Here is a 15,528-nt window from a genome sequence, read left to right as displayed (position 1 = left end):
TACCTACATGATATTTACTTAAGTTATTTTTTCCTCATTTTGATATCTTTAAGATGATCCAATGGTTTAGAGTAACTAATATTTAATGGGCTTTCATGTTCTGTTATCACCACTGGATATCATCCTATCGTTCCAGACTAATTTGGAATTTAAATATCTACAATTAGTTTTAATCTGACAAAGGGTCACTCATCTTTTACCACAGTGTCAGGTGCTTTCAAATATCTTATAATAGCTTTGTGTATACTAGGCTGATTTGATACCAGTAAGATATGTTGCACTAATAGCACACCTTATAACCACAAAAGACCTGAATAGAAAGCGGTAGATGTGCACAAGTTTTGTATTGCTATAGGTACACCTACAACTTATATCAATTTTATGAATCATTTTATGAAATGCGATTAAATTGTGACAGTGATAGGTTAAAAAAGTATCGCTATAAATATATTAATGGTTTCTTTCATTCTCCTAACATTTTAATGCTTGTTGAAGAACTTTCGCTCACATTTTATTCTCTAGATGCGTTAAAATCCTTTAGGACCAATATTAGCAACGTCTTGATTGCCCACTTCTAAATGCAGATCAAACTGGCAGCAAATTTAGACAAGTATCTCTGAATACGACGAGTTACTGTTTACTTCAAGCTCTGAATTGATTAAACAATCATAGTAACAGATAGAAAAAGAACTTCCTTGCAGCCTTGAGAAAGGCTCAATAGTTGAGAAGGCTCTTTTGGACTTTGTTTCCTTTTGAAGCTTACAGTATTCGAAACAGAATCTGTAATAATTGAATAAATTACTAAAAAGGTTGATAAAATGCATTAACGGTAGTAAGTAAAAGAAAAACAAGCACTCCGTCTTCAGGCCACGAGTGGCCTACCGAGACCATCTGACCACCGTGTCATCCTTAGTGGAGGATGCTGATAGGAGGGGCGTGCGGTGAGCACACCGCTCTCCCGGTCGCTATGATGGTGTTCTAGTCCGAAGCCGCTGCCATTCGGTCGAGTAGCTCCTCAATTGGCATCACGAGGCTGAGTGCACCCCGAAAAATGGCAACAGCGCATGGCGGCCTGGATGGTCACCCATCCAAGTGCCGACCACGCCCGGCAGCGCTTAACTTCGGTATCTGACGGGAACCGGTGTATCCACTGCGACAAGGCCGTTGCGAACAGTAATAAGTAAAACAAGTTAAAATCTGCTGGCAAAATAAATGTATTGATGTAAAAATAATATTTAGATCACATATACACTAATGCAATAAAAAATCACAACACCAAAAACGAGTTGTGCGACATAAACGAAAGCCGATAGGCGTGTTTCTACACCTGAAAGATGATGTCTATTCAAATTTCACAGACGCGTGAGAGTGGCTCTAGGAACGTCATTATGAGGATGCAAATCAGGTTAGCTTTAAATACACGATGCAATGGGCGTGAGCGTTAGTTAACTTTGAGATAGAACTTGATGAGATGATATTAGTCAAGAATACCTTTAAGGTCACAAAGACGCCTTTATCAACACCTCAATCTGAAAGAGGTCCTGTAATGCTACGAGAAGCTGGATGTTCCTTCTGCGACACTGCAGAAGGACTTGGGAAGAATGTAACCACTGTACATTGCTGGCAGCGATAGTCACCAGAATGTTCGGTCGCAAGAAGGCCAGGCTCTGGACCCCCACTTGGTACTACCGATAGGGAAGACCATCGTGTTCGGTGTATGGCTCTGGCACATAGTATTGTATTTGTAGCACCAATTTAAGCAGCAGTTGACATCACAGTGATAAAACAAACTGTTACAAATCGATTAAATCCAACAACGTGTATTCCACTGATCGGAAACCACAGCCGTTTGTGACTTCAGTGGTGTAAAGCGGGAGCTCATTGTAGGACGGAATGGAGGTCTGTTTTGTTTCCTGATGAAACCTAATTCTGCCTCGGTGCCAGTGACGGCCGTGTGTTGGCTGGGAGGAGGCCAGCTGAGGGCCTGCAGCCAACCTGTCTGCATGCTAGACACGTTAATCATCGCCTGGAGTTATGGTCTGGAGTGCGATTTCGTATGACAACAGAACTATCGTAGCTATCCCACGCATCTTGAGTGTAAGTTTGTACTCAATATGGTGATTCAACTTATTGTGCTGCCATTCATGAACAGCATTCTAGGGGGTGTTCTCAAACAGGATAACGCTCGTCCACATACCACCGTCGTAAACCAGCTTGCTTTGTGGAGTGTCGTCATGTCGTCTTGGCCTGCTCGATCACGAGATCTGCCTCCAGTCGACCGCATACGGGACATCATCGGGTGATAACTCCAGCTTCATCCACAAACAGCATTAACCGTTCCTGTATTGACCGAACAAGTATAACATACATGGAATCAATCAGACAAACTGACATCCGGCACCTGTACAACACAATGCATGCAAGTTAGCTTACTTGCATTCAACATTATGGCCGTTAATCCCGTTATTAATGTAAAAGTATTTCACATTTGGAACGGCTTGTCCCACACTTATATTAACCAGTAATCACGCAGTGTTAATCACATAAATATGTTACCTACGCAAATGTATTACCGAAATTTCATTACTACAAATTAATTATTTTCTGATGTTGCGACTATTTTCCGTCAGTGTATATACAACGAAGTGGCAAAGAAACTAGTATAGGCATGCGTATTCAAATACAGAGCTATGTAAACAGGCAGAATACGGCGCTGCGGTCGGCGACGCCTATATAAGACAACAAGTGTCTAGCGCAGTTGTTAGATCGGTTACCGCTGCTACAATGCTAGGTTATCAAAATTTAAGTGAGTTTTTACGTAGTGTTATAGTCGGCGAACGAGCGATGGGACACAGCATCTCCGAGGTAGCGATGAAGTGGGGATTTTCCCGTACGACCACTTGACGAGTGTACCGTGTATATCAGGCATCCAGTAAAACATCAAATCACCTCCTTCGCTGCTGCTGGAAAAATATCCTGCAACAACGGGACCACCGACGCCTGAAGAGAATCATTCAACGTGACAGAAGTGCAACCCTTCCGCTAATTGCTGCAGATTTTAATGCTGGGCCATCAACAAGTGTCAGCGTGCGATCCATTCAACGAAACATAATCGATACGGGCTTTCGGAGCCGAAGAGCCACTCGTGTACCCTTGATGCCTGCACGACACAAAGCTTTTCGCCTCGCCTACGTCCGTCAACACCGACATTGGTCTGTTGATGACTGGAAACATGTTGCTTGGTCAGAAGAGTCTCGTTTCAAATTGCGTCTAGCGGATGGACGTGTACTGATATGGAGACAACCTCATGCTTGCATGGAACTTGCATGTCAGCATGGGACTGTTCAAGCTGGTGGAGGCTCTCTAATGGTGTGGGGCGTGTGCAACTGGGGTGATATGGGACCCGTGATAGGTCTAGATACGACTCTGACAGCTGTCTGATCACCTGCATCCATTCACGTCAATTGTGTATGCCGACGAACTTGGTAATTCCAGCAGGACAATGCAAGACACCATACGTCCAGAATTGCTACAGAGTGGCTCCAGGAACACTCTTCTCAGTTTGAACAATTCCGCTGGCCACCAAACACGCCAGACATATGATGCCAGTCCCTCCAGCACTGCTTAAGACTTAGTCGAGTCCATACCACGTTGTGTTGCTGCACTTCTGCGTGTTCGCGGGGGCCCTACACGATATACGGCAGGTGAACGAGTTTCTGTGGCTCTTCAGTGTGAATAGAATAAAAAAACATTAATTCAGGATCATCAATAAAAATTAAATGAGTATGAATAATTAGCTTGAATCCATGGCAACACCACAGAAATTTAATTTTTGAAGATGATAATGCTATGAGTTTTATCCAATTTCAACAATCTGTTGATATAGGACCGGCATCCATTTTATTTCGTGATTAGTGCATAACAAATGAGTCACAGTTCCCGTGCATACATTTTGGGGACCAGTTTCAAACCGACTGGTTCATTCTCAAGATTGACCCACTGAGACAACAATACAAAAATAGATGTACGGTAGTGAACGCTTTGATGAAGACATACCTGGCACTGAAAGTGCCTGCTTTTAATGACAACCGTCTAAAACTAGCAATACGTGCCTTTCATAGTAGATAAATGTCACAATATTTATATCCTCACTATAAAGTCAAAATGAAACTGAAGGCAGACATAGGCAACAGAAGTTTCAGGAAATGTTGGATTACGCTAGTGTTACGCCTAGCATTCAAGCACGTGTCCGCAGCCAGTGGGCTCGTCGCATTTGAAATATTAAAACATGAAGACGGCTTTATTAATCATTCCAGTCAATATAATAAATAATAGTAGCAAAATACACAATTGTCACTCAAGTAAAAAGAATTACGTCGCGTGTACTGTTGGCTACCATTTGCACATTTTCATATTTTGAATCATCCGAAAAACAATAAATACTGATTTCTTGTCATTAACTTAAAACAAGCGTCAGTAAGACAGTAGTAACAAAGACAACATCTTACAGCATTGAATTATTAAACATATTTTTCCATGTGTGACAAAATTAGGATTGCCATGCCTTACAATCATTTTAGTTGTGCATCCATTTCGTGAGAACAAATTATGGCTTATTGCAACGGACAAAACAGGGGAATACATATACTTATTGATTTGCATAATTATAACAATTATGTGGTACTAGCCAACCATAATGTGTGTTAACAAACTTTTCAATATAGAGCCTAATCATAAATTATTACTCATGCAGATATTTTAAAATCGTGATCTGACTTAATTTATAGCTGGACGCACTCATTTGTTACCGACCACATTTAAGTGATATTACATCAACCACAATGTGCTCTCATTACGAAAATTTCTGCCATACTTCAGGCAACACGCTGCAGTTCCCAGCTTATATAGCTCCCTTCGTCTTGTTTTCGGTGCTGACAGGCTTGTGACTTAGCAGATGATATTTTCCCACTTTTCCTGTAAATGTATAAATCTTCGATGCGAAGAATCTTGAAACGTCAAACACTTCGGCTACCTTAGTTATCGATGCATCCACCATGCGAGGACCATCAATATTTGCCCAAGTTCGAACTCCCTTACCTCCGACGAAATGCACTCACAGCTGCACAGAAAACTGTTCTGACCACGACTGACATTTTCAACGAACTGAGTACATTGCGTAGGTGATGTCTGTCTTCAAATAAACCGGCGCAACCCCCGAGCTTGGCTAGCATCTGCAGTTATGTTCAAACATTCATCTTTCGTGGTGTTTTCATGCGTTTATTTAACCCTTGTACTTCCCATGTAATTGGTGCTGATGCTAGTGCGAAACGACGATGAGCGCGGTATGCTGTTACAAGACGTCATAGAAGAACTAAACGTATTTGTCGTTCATAGATATATATCAACGACATGCTCATTAGAACAAAGTAAAAGCAGATACCAAACTTGACTTAATGTCATCGATCAGATCGACCATCAAGATAATTCATTTTCGAAAGTAAACCAGAATGTCACGATGAGTTACCACAACGTCATCACATTTTCATTAGAAATGCTGCATGCTGTCTGAACTGAACAAACTTCCGCAGTAACTTATTTAGACTTTGCACTTGCTGATTGGGATATCTTGGCTACGTTGACAGCAGTGTCGATTACACAGCACTTACCTTCACAGCAGTGTTACAATACACACAAATTAAAGCAGCACCTCGTAAGTGGTCACCAAATAAGTAAGAAACACCATGGAATGAAGAGCTGTCCACTTGAAGAAGAACGGTACGTAGTACGTGGCGAATTTACCAATGATGACTACGGAGACGAGGACGTCAGTAAAGTTTATAAAATTACCACAGAGTGCAAAGAAAGAATTATGAATCTTTAACCAAGAATACTGAAAACATCAGGTATATTACAGTTCATCACCTGGGCACAGCCACACAAACCGCTGTCTAAAAAAGTCAAATCACCCTGGTCATTTAAACCCAACAAAGAGACTAAAAGGGCACCAACAGAAAGTCAGCAGGAAAACTTCTACTGTCTCTTGTTCCAGGTGTCGTCGTTGCTTAAGAAAGTGATAATCATACTCGCCTTCGAAATCAATTGCATACTAACCATCTTAACAGCAATGCTGAAGTTTCTTTTATAGAGTAAGAGGTAACTTCAGTCCTGTTCCAGTTCCTGACAACATTTATTCAGAGATCTTGTGACATGCAATTCCACCGACAGTGGCTATCCTGTCATCAATCATTACTGAATTACTGAAACTACGTCGTATACGGAATACCTGGAAACGAGAGAGAGCAGCATTTACGAGTCAGAACCGAAGTTTTACGGACCGCACACATCACGAATGCTGCGGATACTGTCGAGAGGCTCCTATGTGAACATTTGCTGTACCACAGTGAGCTTCACGTGCTGAAACAGATTCATTATGGATTTAGAAAGTGTGAATATTGCTGACACCATTAATAGGGCTATGCAAGTGATAAACGGATCTTCTAGGAAATATGAAGTTACTATAACAGTAGTCATCGCAACTGTATTTCACGAACTTCGGTGTTTCCAAACTACGAAATGCCTTTATAGTTGTCGCGTGGACAAGGAACTGGTTGGTAACAAAAGAAACAAGTGTTCTACCGCTGGTGCAGCAAAGATGTGTAAACAATAACACCATAACTGTCCATTACACAAGAAATCGTGCACTCGAATTAGCAGGAATTTCTATTCGCTATAGTCAGATACATAGGTATGTAGAGTTTTATTTACACACAAAAAAATGTTACGATATATGTCAGTAAGGTCACTGTAAGTCCTGGACAACCATACAAAAGCTAGCTTGGGTTGTGGCTTATAAATTTCCTTTGGCAGCAAGGAGGCGGTATCATAGTGACATCTTTATTATCATTGTTGGATTCGCAGTTGTGGAAGTAACGTGCGAAAACACATCTTAGTTGTATGGAGCGAGATGTCTTTCTAAGATATAATGGAGCATTCGATATAAAATCAGTAGAAGTATTTTTATTAATTTTGGGGTTTTATCCTGCCACTGTAATTGTGAGGTACAGATCTGCATGCTGTTACCTGCGGAAGGGAACATTCAGATCGTGAGGCACATCACTGCTGACAAAATTACGAACATAGTGCGATTAAATTCCTGGAGAGCTAGTGCGTAGAAAAGGCCGTGATTGCATACTGTTTCCAGACTTTCGCGAAACAAGGAAACTACCCAAGTAGAGACACGATCAGTTTCATAACAAGACATGGAAACTATCTACATAAAATACGTAAAACACTGACAGATGTCAATGTTAAGCGTAAAGTGCATCTGATCATGTCCTAATACAGTGACCTCTAAACTACAATGCTAGGGACAACAAAGATGTAGATGATAAACATAGCTATGAATTAAGAAACCCTGATGCCTTGGAAACTACAAATAATATTGCAAATTGGATAACCCACACGAATTGCTAAGTGTCAAAGCACAAACAGATACAACTTTCTGAAGCTTTAAGCACTTCTCAGGTGACCTCATTTACATTTTTGAACATCATTAAAAACAGTTGTTGGTACCCAATGTACTCATCACATACATTTTTCTGTTGTTTCTAGTCCCCATTTATATTTTGTACTAGTGTTTGTAATTTGAACTGATATGATATTCACTGTTAGAACAGGCAGACTCAGAAGGTAAGCAGTAATTAACGTTCGTTACATAGTTTTCTTTCGTAGCGCGATATCATAAAACTTACCAAGTGTCAATCTCATGGGAAGGGGCGCTCGAGTGCTGACGATTCCCAAAAGCCTCTAGTTGTACCATGGCTGACGCAGAACCTTGCGTAGAGGTGTGTAAGCTTAGAATTTATTTGAGAACTAGATAACATTGTTTATTTTTAAACATTACTTTCACATTTTTATATTTTTTCTTTTTTTCGTTTTTATACTATTATTATTCTTATCGCTTCTACTTCTGTTTATATCTCTCGCCTTTCGCTTCTTTTACGTCTGACAATATTTGCTAATACGTAAAATGCTGAGTAGCAGTGTGGTTCACAAGCGAAGTTATACTGCAGGTTGCCCTGCATCTGGATGGGTAAATCATTTCAAAGGATGGAGGAGGGCAACAACACACTAGCTCAGATGGTACCCTGCCTAGTAAATCATTATGAAATTCAAGCCAACCTTCGGTCTGATGACAGCTTTTTAATTATATTATTGCATCAGGCTAAAAAAAGCTCTTATATTTCTATAAACTAGCCTTGTCATGTTACGTAAGATTTGTTTAGACGAATCGTCATAGGCAATCAGAGAGCGTGTCAAATAAATTTACTGCCTCAATAAAGGTTAATAATAATAGCCTAATATTAATTTAACTTCCCAGTAGATGAAACAGTGTGTCAGATCGGGACTCAAATCTAGGATGTGGAAGGTAGGGGAAGTGGTACTGGTAGGCTGTAAGAATGTGTCGTGAAACGTGCTTGCCTAGCTCTGTAGGTGGATGACTTGCCCGTGAAATGTCGCAGGTTCTAGTCCCGGCCCGACACACAGTTTTAACCTGCACACAGTTTCAAATGTGCGCACATTCTGCTGTAGAGTTAAAATACATTCTGTAGCAACAATAATAATATACAGGGTGTAACGAATATAATTGCAGATTTTTTTTATATATGGTATTTTAATATATTTATACATCAGTGGGTGAGTTATTTTTCCACTGCGTCGAACAGTCTTCTCAGTAACATGTCACAAACTTGACGACCTGATGTTTTCTGCATGGTCGTAACTGCACCACTAAGTGGACTGTGCCTCTCAGGATAGACTAAGCATTTTGCATCCACTAGTCCACACATTAAAATCCGACGTGTTGTCCAGGGGAAAATAAGCATTAATGGCTTGCTCTTGCCACATGTACTTGAGGCACTACTCAACTTAGAAACATACGATTTATAATAGCTCTAATTATTAGTCTACAAATGAAGTATATACTGATGTACTGTGGTTTGGGACACCGTCATCCGTCGCGAATAGAAATATCTCAACTTAGACTCGTTGCACCCTATATTTACCTGAAAGAAAGCAATCTTAACTAAGAGAGGCCCTCAGCTTACGACACTACTGTAGTATTCAGCCCATGTATCTCTCCTAAAAGACACATGTTAAACTGTGAAATCTTTGACTGTCGTGTTTGCATAGCTACTGCTAAACCTCGCCCAACTGCGTTTCAGGTGGAGCCGGCAGGTGGTGGCGGGTACCACGTGACAGGGCACATCAACGCACTCTACTCCGAGATCCTCCTGAGTCGCATCTGCCGCCATGCCCCCTGACACTACACCCCGCTGTCCGCGATACTTCACTACACCGCTGTCGCACTGCTTTCACATCTTCCCAACGCTTCAGACGTCGCTACGTACATGCACATTGACCTGTGTCTACACCCAAGAAACTCTACGACTTCGATTCGTCTGTACGAGTTTTCGTTTGTAAAGGTGAAGAAAGTATCCATTGTAAATTGCTTTCTCGTGTAACGCTGAAAAGTACGTGCGAGCTAAAATGACTCTTGCTCAGTCTATTCCTGTAGCTACCATTACACGGATATTAAGATACTTATCGAAAGTTTCCAGTGAAGCTCAAAGTCAAATTCCGAACTCAAATGAGTATCCATCTATCAGAATCTAAGCCTATGCCAAATAATATCTTACAGGAAACTGTCAAATTTTGCGATTACTCTCACACGATACAAAATATCTCCTGCTTATTAGCCGAATAATTTTAAGCACGTTTTCATGGTGACCTGATTTCAGTCTTTTCCAACTTCTCTAGGGCAAAGTACGTATTCATCAAACTGTGGAGGGTCCAAATAACTGGTACAGTGAAAAACGTAACACAGAAACTTGAAAAACTTTATAATGATAAATAATACGTAATTGCAGGAATGGTTTAGATTCATAGCTAACACCGTCAGCAAATAACACTTTCTAGAATTTTAAGACGTCAGTATTTTTGAAAGTCTGTCCATATATTCTATTCCAGAGACTGAAAAAATTCTTAGAGACAGTTCCATGGAAATCTGTGAGCCAATTGCAGTGTAACTGCGCAAAAAGAAGCACGACTCATTGCAGCCACTTCCGTGCTGCCGCATTGTATTCCAAAACCGTGCTATTCACATCGGCTGAAACTGGAGCAGGTACATCTGTAAGTCAGTAACATTTGCTATTTATCAGGAGATTTTCTTTGTGAGCTTCACATTCTTAGTACCAGTTATCCCTATATTGATATTTATGACTTAAGTATAACCAGATTAAAAAAAAAAAACGGGTGGAAGATTAGGTTTTAAGAGTCCGTCTCCGATGAGGTCATTACAAACGGGCCATACCCGCGGATAGAAGAAGAGTGTGGAAGAAAATCTGTTGTGTCCCCGTGAAAGCAACCATTCCATTATTCACCTTAATCGATGTACATGAACCGTGGAAAACTCTAATCCCAGGTAGTCGACCAGAGATTTAGTCACGCTCCCCCCGATTGTGAACCAGTGTGTTAACAATTACGGCAGCTTTCCCAGTCAAATGACATTGTGCCATCTTGTTGAAATAAAACATGTTATCGACAAATAAGCGAGTGTTGAGCGGAAATAAATATTAATGAGACTTAAATGAAATCCTAAACTACAACAAGAAATGAAACTGTTTCAGTCAATTTGAGGCATGTTTGTATGTTAATTCCATTTAAGTCTATAGCCACAGATGAGAAATCTCATTTGGAATAGCATGTTACTAATTCACCTACTCGAGCATTAAGCGCCCGTCTACATCTTGAGATTACTAATTACTACTACAGTGTGTATCGATGGTTGCCTTCTGTTGTATATATCTTAAGGTATCGTTCCGTTTCATTCACAAAGAACCAAAGGACGAATCACTGCTTCTACATTTTTGGATGAGATGTCGGGAGTTAAGCCTTAACTTCACAGTCTCAAAAGAATCTATACGTACACTGCTGAAGAATCCTCGTAATTTCCGTCCAGAAAGCGAGTACTTGGAAAATTCTCAGAGTGTTTTCCGAAAGATCCACAGAGTTTTCCCTCGACTACTCGGCAGTTAAGATTATTTTTGTGTATCTCTTACATTTTTATGCCAGTGAGAAAAGTCTATGACCTTTACAGCCGCTATTTATTAAGTACGAAATATTTTATTTTTTAGCCTGCCATGTTCGTACATAATTAAGAAATATTCCAACAGTTGGCGCAGTAGAGTTCTGTAAGTGATCCCTTTTGTAGATAAACTACAATTTCCTAGTATCTTGCGAATAAACCGAAGCGTAAAATTTAGCTTCCTTTACCGACACTGCGGTTCAGGTCATCGTTCCAATTTATATGTCAACATATTGTAGCCTGCGAGTATTTTCTTGATGCGATTGACTGAAGTTGTAACCTAGTAAGAATATCAGATTTCTACTCCCCGTGCGGACCATCTGTTTTAATTTTCTACATTGGGAACTATTTAGTTAGGAGCCTGCCCACTAGGATACTACTTTTTGAGATATAACTGGATACAGATACAATGCTTAACCGCATAAAACTTCTGCATAAGTAACTGCAGCATTTCAGAAAAGTCTGAGATCATAGCTAATAATATCTACAAAGTCTTTAGCCTATAACATGGACAATTGCCTATTGCGTTCTCCTTGGACTCAGAAGATATCACTTTTATATCAACAGATTAACAAAATTTTGTGAATTCTAAACCCAACCGGTTGTCACAGAACTTTGGTATGTAGTGTTAATAGCACAGGTTGTGTTTTATACGACCATCTCTTCGAAATCCATTCTGATTTCCGTCGAAAAAGTAATTTTATTCATGAGACATTATGTTGCCGTTCTGAATATATCTTATAACTCTTCAGAAAAAGAAATGAGTAATGTAGGATGGTAGCTGTGTGGATAAGCTATGCTGCCTTATTTGTAGATGGATATGACTTACACCATCGTCAGCCGCTAGGAATGGATCTCCTCTCGAGACGTCTTAGGGGCATTATGATCAATAGCAAAGCAAATCGTCTTGAGAAATTCCTAATGGACATCCTAGGAAAAGCACCGGAGACTTTGAGTTTCTTTCATTTCATCAACTGCTGCTTTTTTTTAAGTACCACAAATACGAACAAATGCTCCATTTATTCTTACAGCTGTACTGCTGTTGACGGATGGAAACATTCGTTGAGTTTGATACGCGAAGGTATTTTTGGAAAGAGAAAACTATTTCGGCCTTCGTTTTATTATTTTCTTTTTCTACCTCGTTAGTAATTTTTCTTCTTCTGATATTTTTATAATATGATCAGATTTTTTATGCTTTCGGAGGGAACCTACGATAATATATTACAGCAGTGTATGTTACAAGTTTACATAGGGTCCCAGTATCCAAGAGCGTTTTTCTTAGTATCTTCGGGTTCATGCTTTGGCTGGCAGCTATTGTGCAACACCCGCTCTTTCTTGAAAAGCTTCCTGACATTATCTGTGTCCCAGGGAATGGGGTCACCATCGTCACTAATTATTCTATTACGTACACACATTTACTGAGTTTGATAGACTTTCCATTGGAACTTGAACCACAGTTCTTTATGTGTTCTGTATCTGAATGAAATGATTCTTGTTGCTCTCTGGTACACTTATGATCTATTCCGTATTAATCTTACTGAGTAACTATACTTTTCTGTTTAACCATTTTTTTCACTTTTGTGACCAATTTTCTAATCAGAAATTCATTGTCACTGATTTCGGTGTCCTTGTGAACATACTTAAAATTGAAGCGGATTAAGAGGGATGACACAAGTTCTGACTCAGGACTGATGGGGAGGGAAATCGGTCTTGCCGTTTAAATGGAACCATCCCAGCACTCGCCTTAAGCGACTTACCAAAATCACGGCAAACCTAAGTCTGGATAGCCGTGCTGGACTGCCACCGTCTCGAATACGAATCCAGTGCCTTACCAGTGCTCCACCTCGCTTGTTTATACTCATCTACAGCTTCATCTGCATATAGATCTACGTGATTATTCTCCACTTCACAGTTAAGTGGCCGGAAGAGCGTTTATCCAACCACGAGTAAAACGAACACTTAAATCTTTCCGCGTGAGCCCTGATATGTCTTATTTTATTGTAGTGATCATTTCTCCCTATTTAGGTAGGCGCCAACAAAATATTTTCACTCTCTGAAGAGAAGGTTAGTGCATGAAATTTCAAGAAAAGATTCTGTCGCAACGATAAACATCTTTGTTTTAATGATTGCCATCCCCATTTGCGTATCATACCCATGGCGCTCTCTCCCATATTTCGTGATTATACAAAATGAGCTGACGTTGTTTGAACTTTTCGATGTCCTCCGTCAATCCCATCTGATACTTATCGCACACAACACAGCAGTACTTTAGGAAAGGGCGGACAAGCGTAGTGTAAGAAGTCTCTTTATTAAATCTGTTACATATTCTAAGTGTATTGCCAATAAATCGCAGTCTTTGGTTTGCTTTCCCCACAACATTATCTTTATGATCGTAGCAATTTAAGTTATTCATAATTGTAATCCCTAAGTATTTAATTGAGTTTACAGCCTTTAGATCTGTGAGATTTACCTTGTAACAGAAATTTAGCTGACTGTTGTTAGTGCTCATGTGGATGATTTCTCACTTTTCAAGATTCAGAGTCAATTCCCACTTTTTGCACAACATAGATATCTTGTGTAAATAATTTTGCAATACGTTGTGATCATCTGATGACATTACATGACCGTAAGTGACAGCATCATCTGCAAGCAATCTAAGAGGACTGCTCATATTGTCTCCTACATCGTTTACGTAAATCGGGAACAATAGAGGGTCTATAACACTTCCTTGGGGAAAGACAAGTATTACTTCTGTTTTATTCGATGACTTTCCGTCAGTTACTACGAGCTGTTACTTTTCTGACAGAAAATCACGAATCCTGTCGCACAACTGAGTCGATACTCCAATAGGCACGCAAATTGTTTACATGTCGATTATGAGAAACGGTGTCCAAATCCTTTGGAAACCTAAAAATATGGAATCAGTTTTACATCTCCTGTCGACAGCAGTCATTACTTAGTGAGATTAAAGAGCTAGTTCTGCCTCACAAGAATGATATTTTCTGAATTCGTGTTCGCTATTTGTCAATAAACCGAATTTCTTCGAGATGGTTTGTAATGTTCTAACACAGTATATTTTATAAAATCTTACTGCAAATCGGCGTTAGCACTTTGAGTCTGTAATTCAGCGGATCACTCCTATTTTGTTTCTTTGATACCGGTGTGACTTTCGCTACTTTTCAGTCTTTAGGTATGGATCTTTAGTCACGTGAGCAGATGTATATAACTGCTAAATATGGAGCTACTCTGAAAGAAACCTGACTGGTATACAATCTGGACTGGAGGCCTTGCCTTTGTTAAGTTATCTAAGCTGCTACACTACACCGAGAATATCTGCTTCTGAGTTACTTATAATGGCGGCTGTACTTAATTAGAATTCCGGAATGTTTGCTTCGTCTTCTTTGGTGAAGAAATTTCGGGAAACTGTCGTTCAAAGAGACTGGATCTGCATGTTGCTAGTTAGTGTAACGAATTTCCATGATTGTTTGGTATAAAAACTCAGTGTTCTATGTTTTTTCGGATATAGGTTTTGTAACAGTTTCGTAGGAAGTATGTTTTTCTCCACCATTTAACAATTTTGATTTTTCCAAAACTGTTGTGTTTTGGTTAATATATCGATCATCTATTGACGACTGCTTCGAGAACACACGTTCTGGTGGAATGAGATTGTCTCTGAGTCTTCAGTTACTTCTGTAGATGTGTTCGGAGGCCGATAAAATATTCCTAGCACAACATATAACGTATTATTAATACCTATTATTGTTGAAACAATTTCTTATGTAGACCCAGTATCTACGTCCATTAATAAAATGTCATTATCTACAGTTTATCCACTACTACGAATACACGCTCTTCCATGCTTTGGAACAAGTGTTTTCAGTAAACAGTTACGTCTGTCCCCAAGATATCACAGCTACGAAATTATCTTTTTCTCCAACTCTCCGTAATGGATATGGCGCGAAACAGACATTTTTTTAAAATCCTTCTCCAGCTGACTATGGCTATCTTAATATTCTCTCATACAGGAAGAGTTTTTGGCGGTTCATATGTTTTTGAGCTCTCTGATGCACCGTTTGTTTATCGACTCTGACCTTAGGCTTTACTGGAGGTCATCATCACTGCCTCAGGATGGTAACCATTCAGTTTAACGAAATCTGACAGCTGGACGATTCCACTCTACTGAATATTTGAGAGTAGTTCAGGTTAAAAGGTCGTCTCACCTGGTTATAGGGACACGCACTGTAAGAAATACTTGAGTAAGTACGTAACATTTATGCGCCTTAATGTAAAAACAAATTTTGGAATTCTTGAGTCAAACATGTTTCGCTTCTGACGTTAATGACAAAACGGAATTGACTTCGGGAGGGCAAAATTAGTGTCCT

The 15,528-nt window shown here is 39.8% G+C and overlaps 1 protein-coding gene across 1 annotated transcript in view; it reads left to right on the top strand.

Annotated features, from left to right (window-relative positions):
• The window catches only part of LOC124556256 (cadherin-like and PC-esterase domain-containing protein 1), a 119,174-nt gene extending 109,851 nt beyond the window's left edge, over nt 1–9,323 (top strand). The window contains exons 6-7 of the mRNA XM_047130243.1: nt 7,162–7,180; nt 9,238–9,323. Of these exons, the coding sequence (XP_046986199.1) occupies nt 7,162–7,180; nt 9,238–9,323 (105 nt within the window). The remainder of the gene's footprint in view (nt 1–7,161; nt 7,181–9,237) is intronic.
• The last annotated feature ends 6,205 nt before the right edge of the window (nt 9,324–15,528 follow it).

The sequence above is a fragment of the Schistocerca americana genome, chromosome X (assembly GCF_021461395.2).
Source record: "Schistocerca americana isolate TAMUIC-IGC-003095 chromosome X, iqSchAmer2.1, whole genome shotgun sequence".
Lineage (NCBI taxonomy): Eukaryota > Metazoa > Arthropoda > Insecta > Orthoptera > Acrididae > Schistocerca > Schistocerca americana.
The sequence above is the reverse complement of the archived record's forward strand: the minus strand, read 5'-3'. Positions and strand labels throughout refer to the sequence as shown.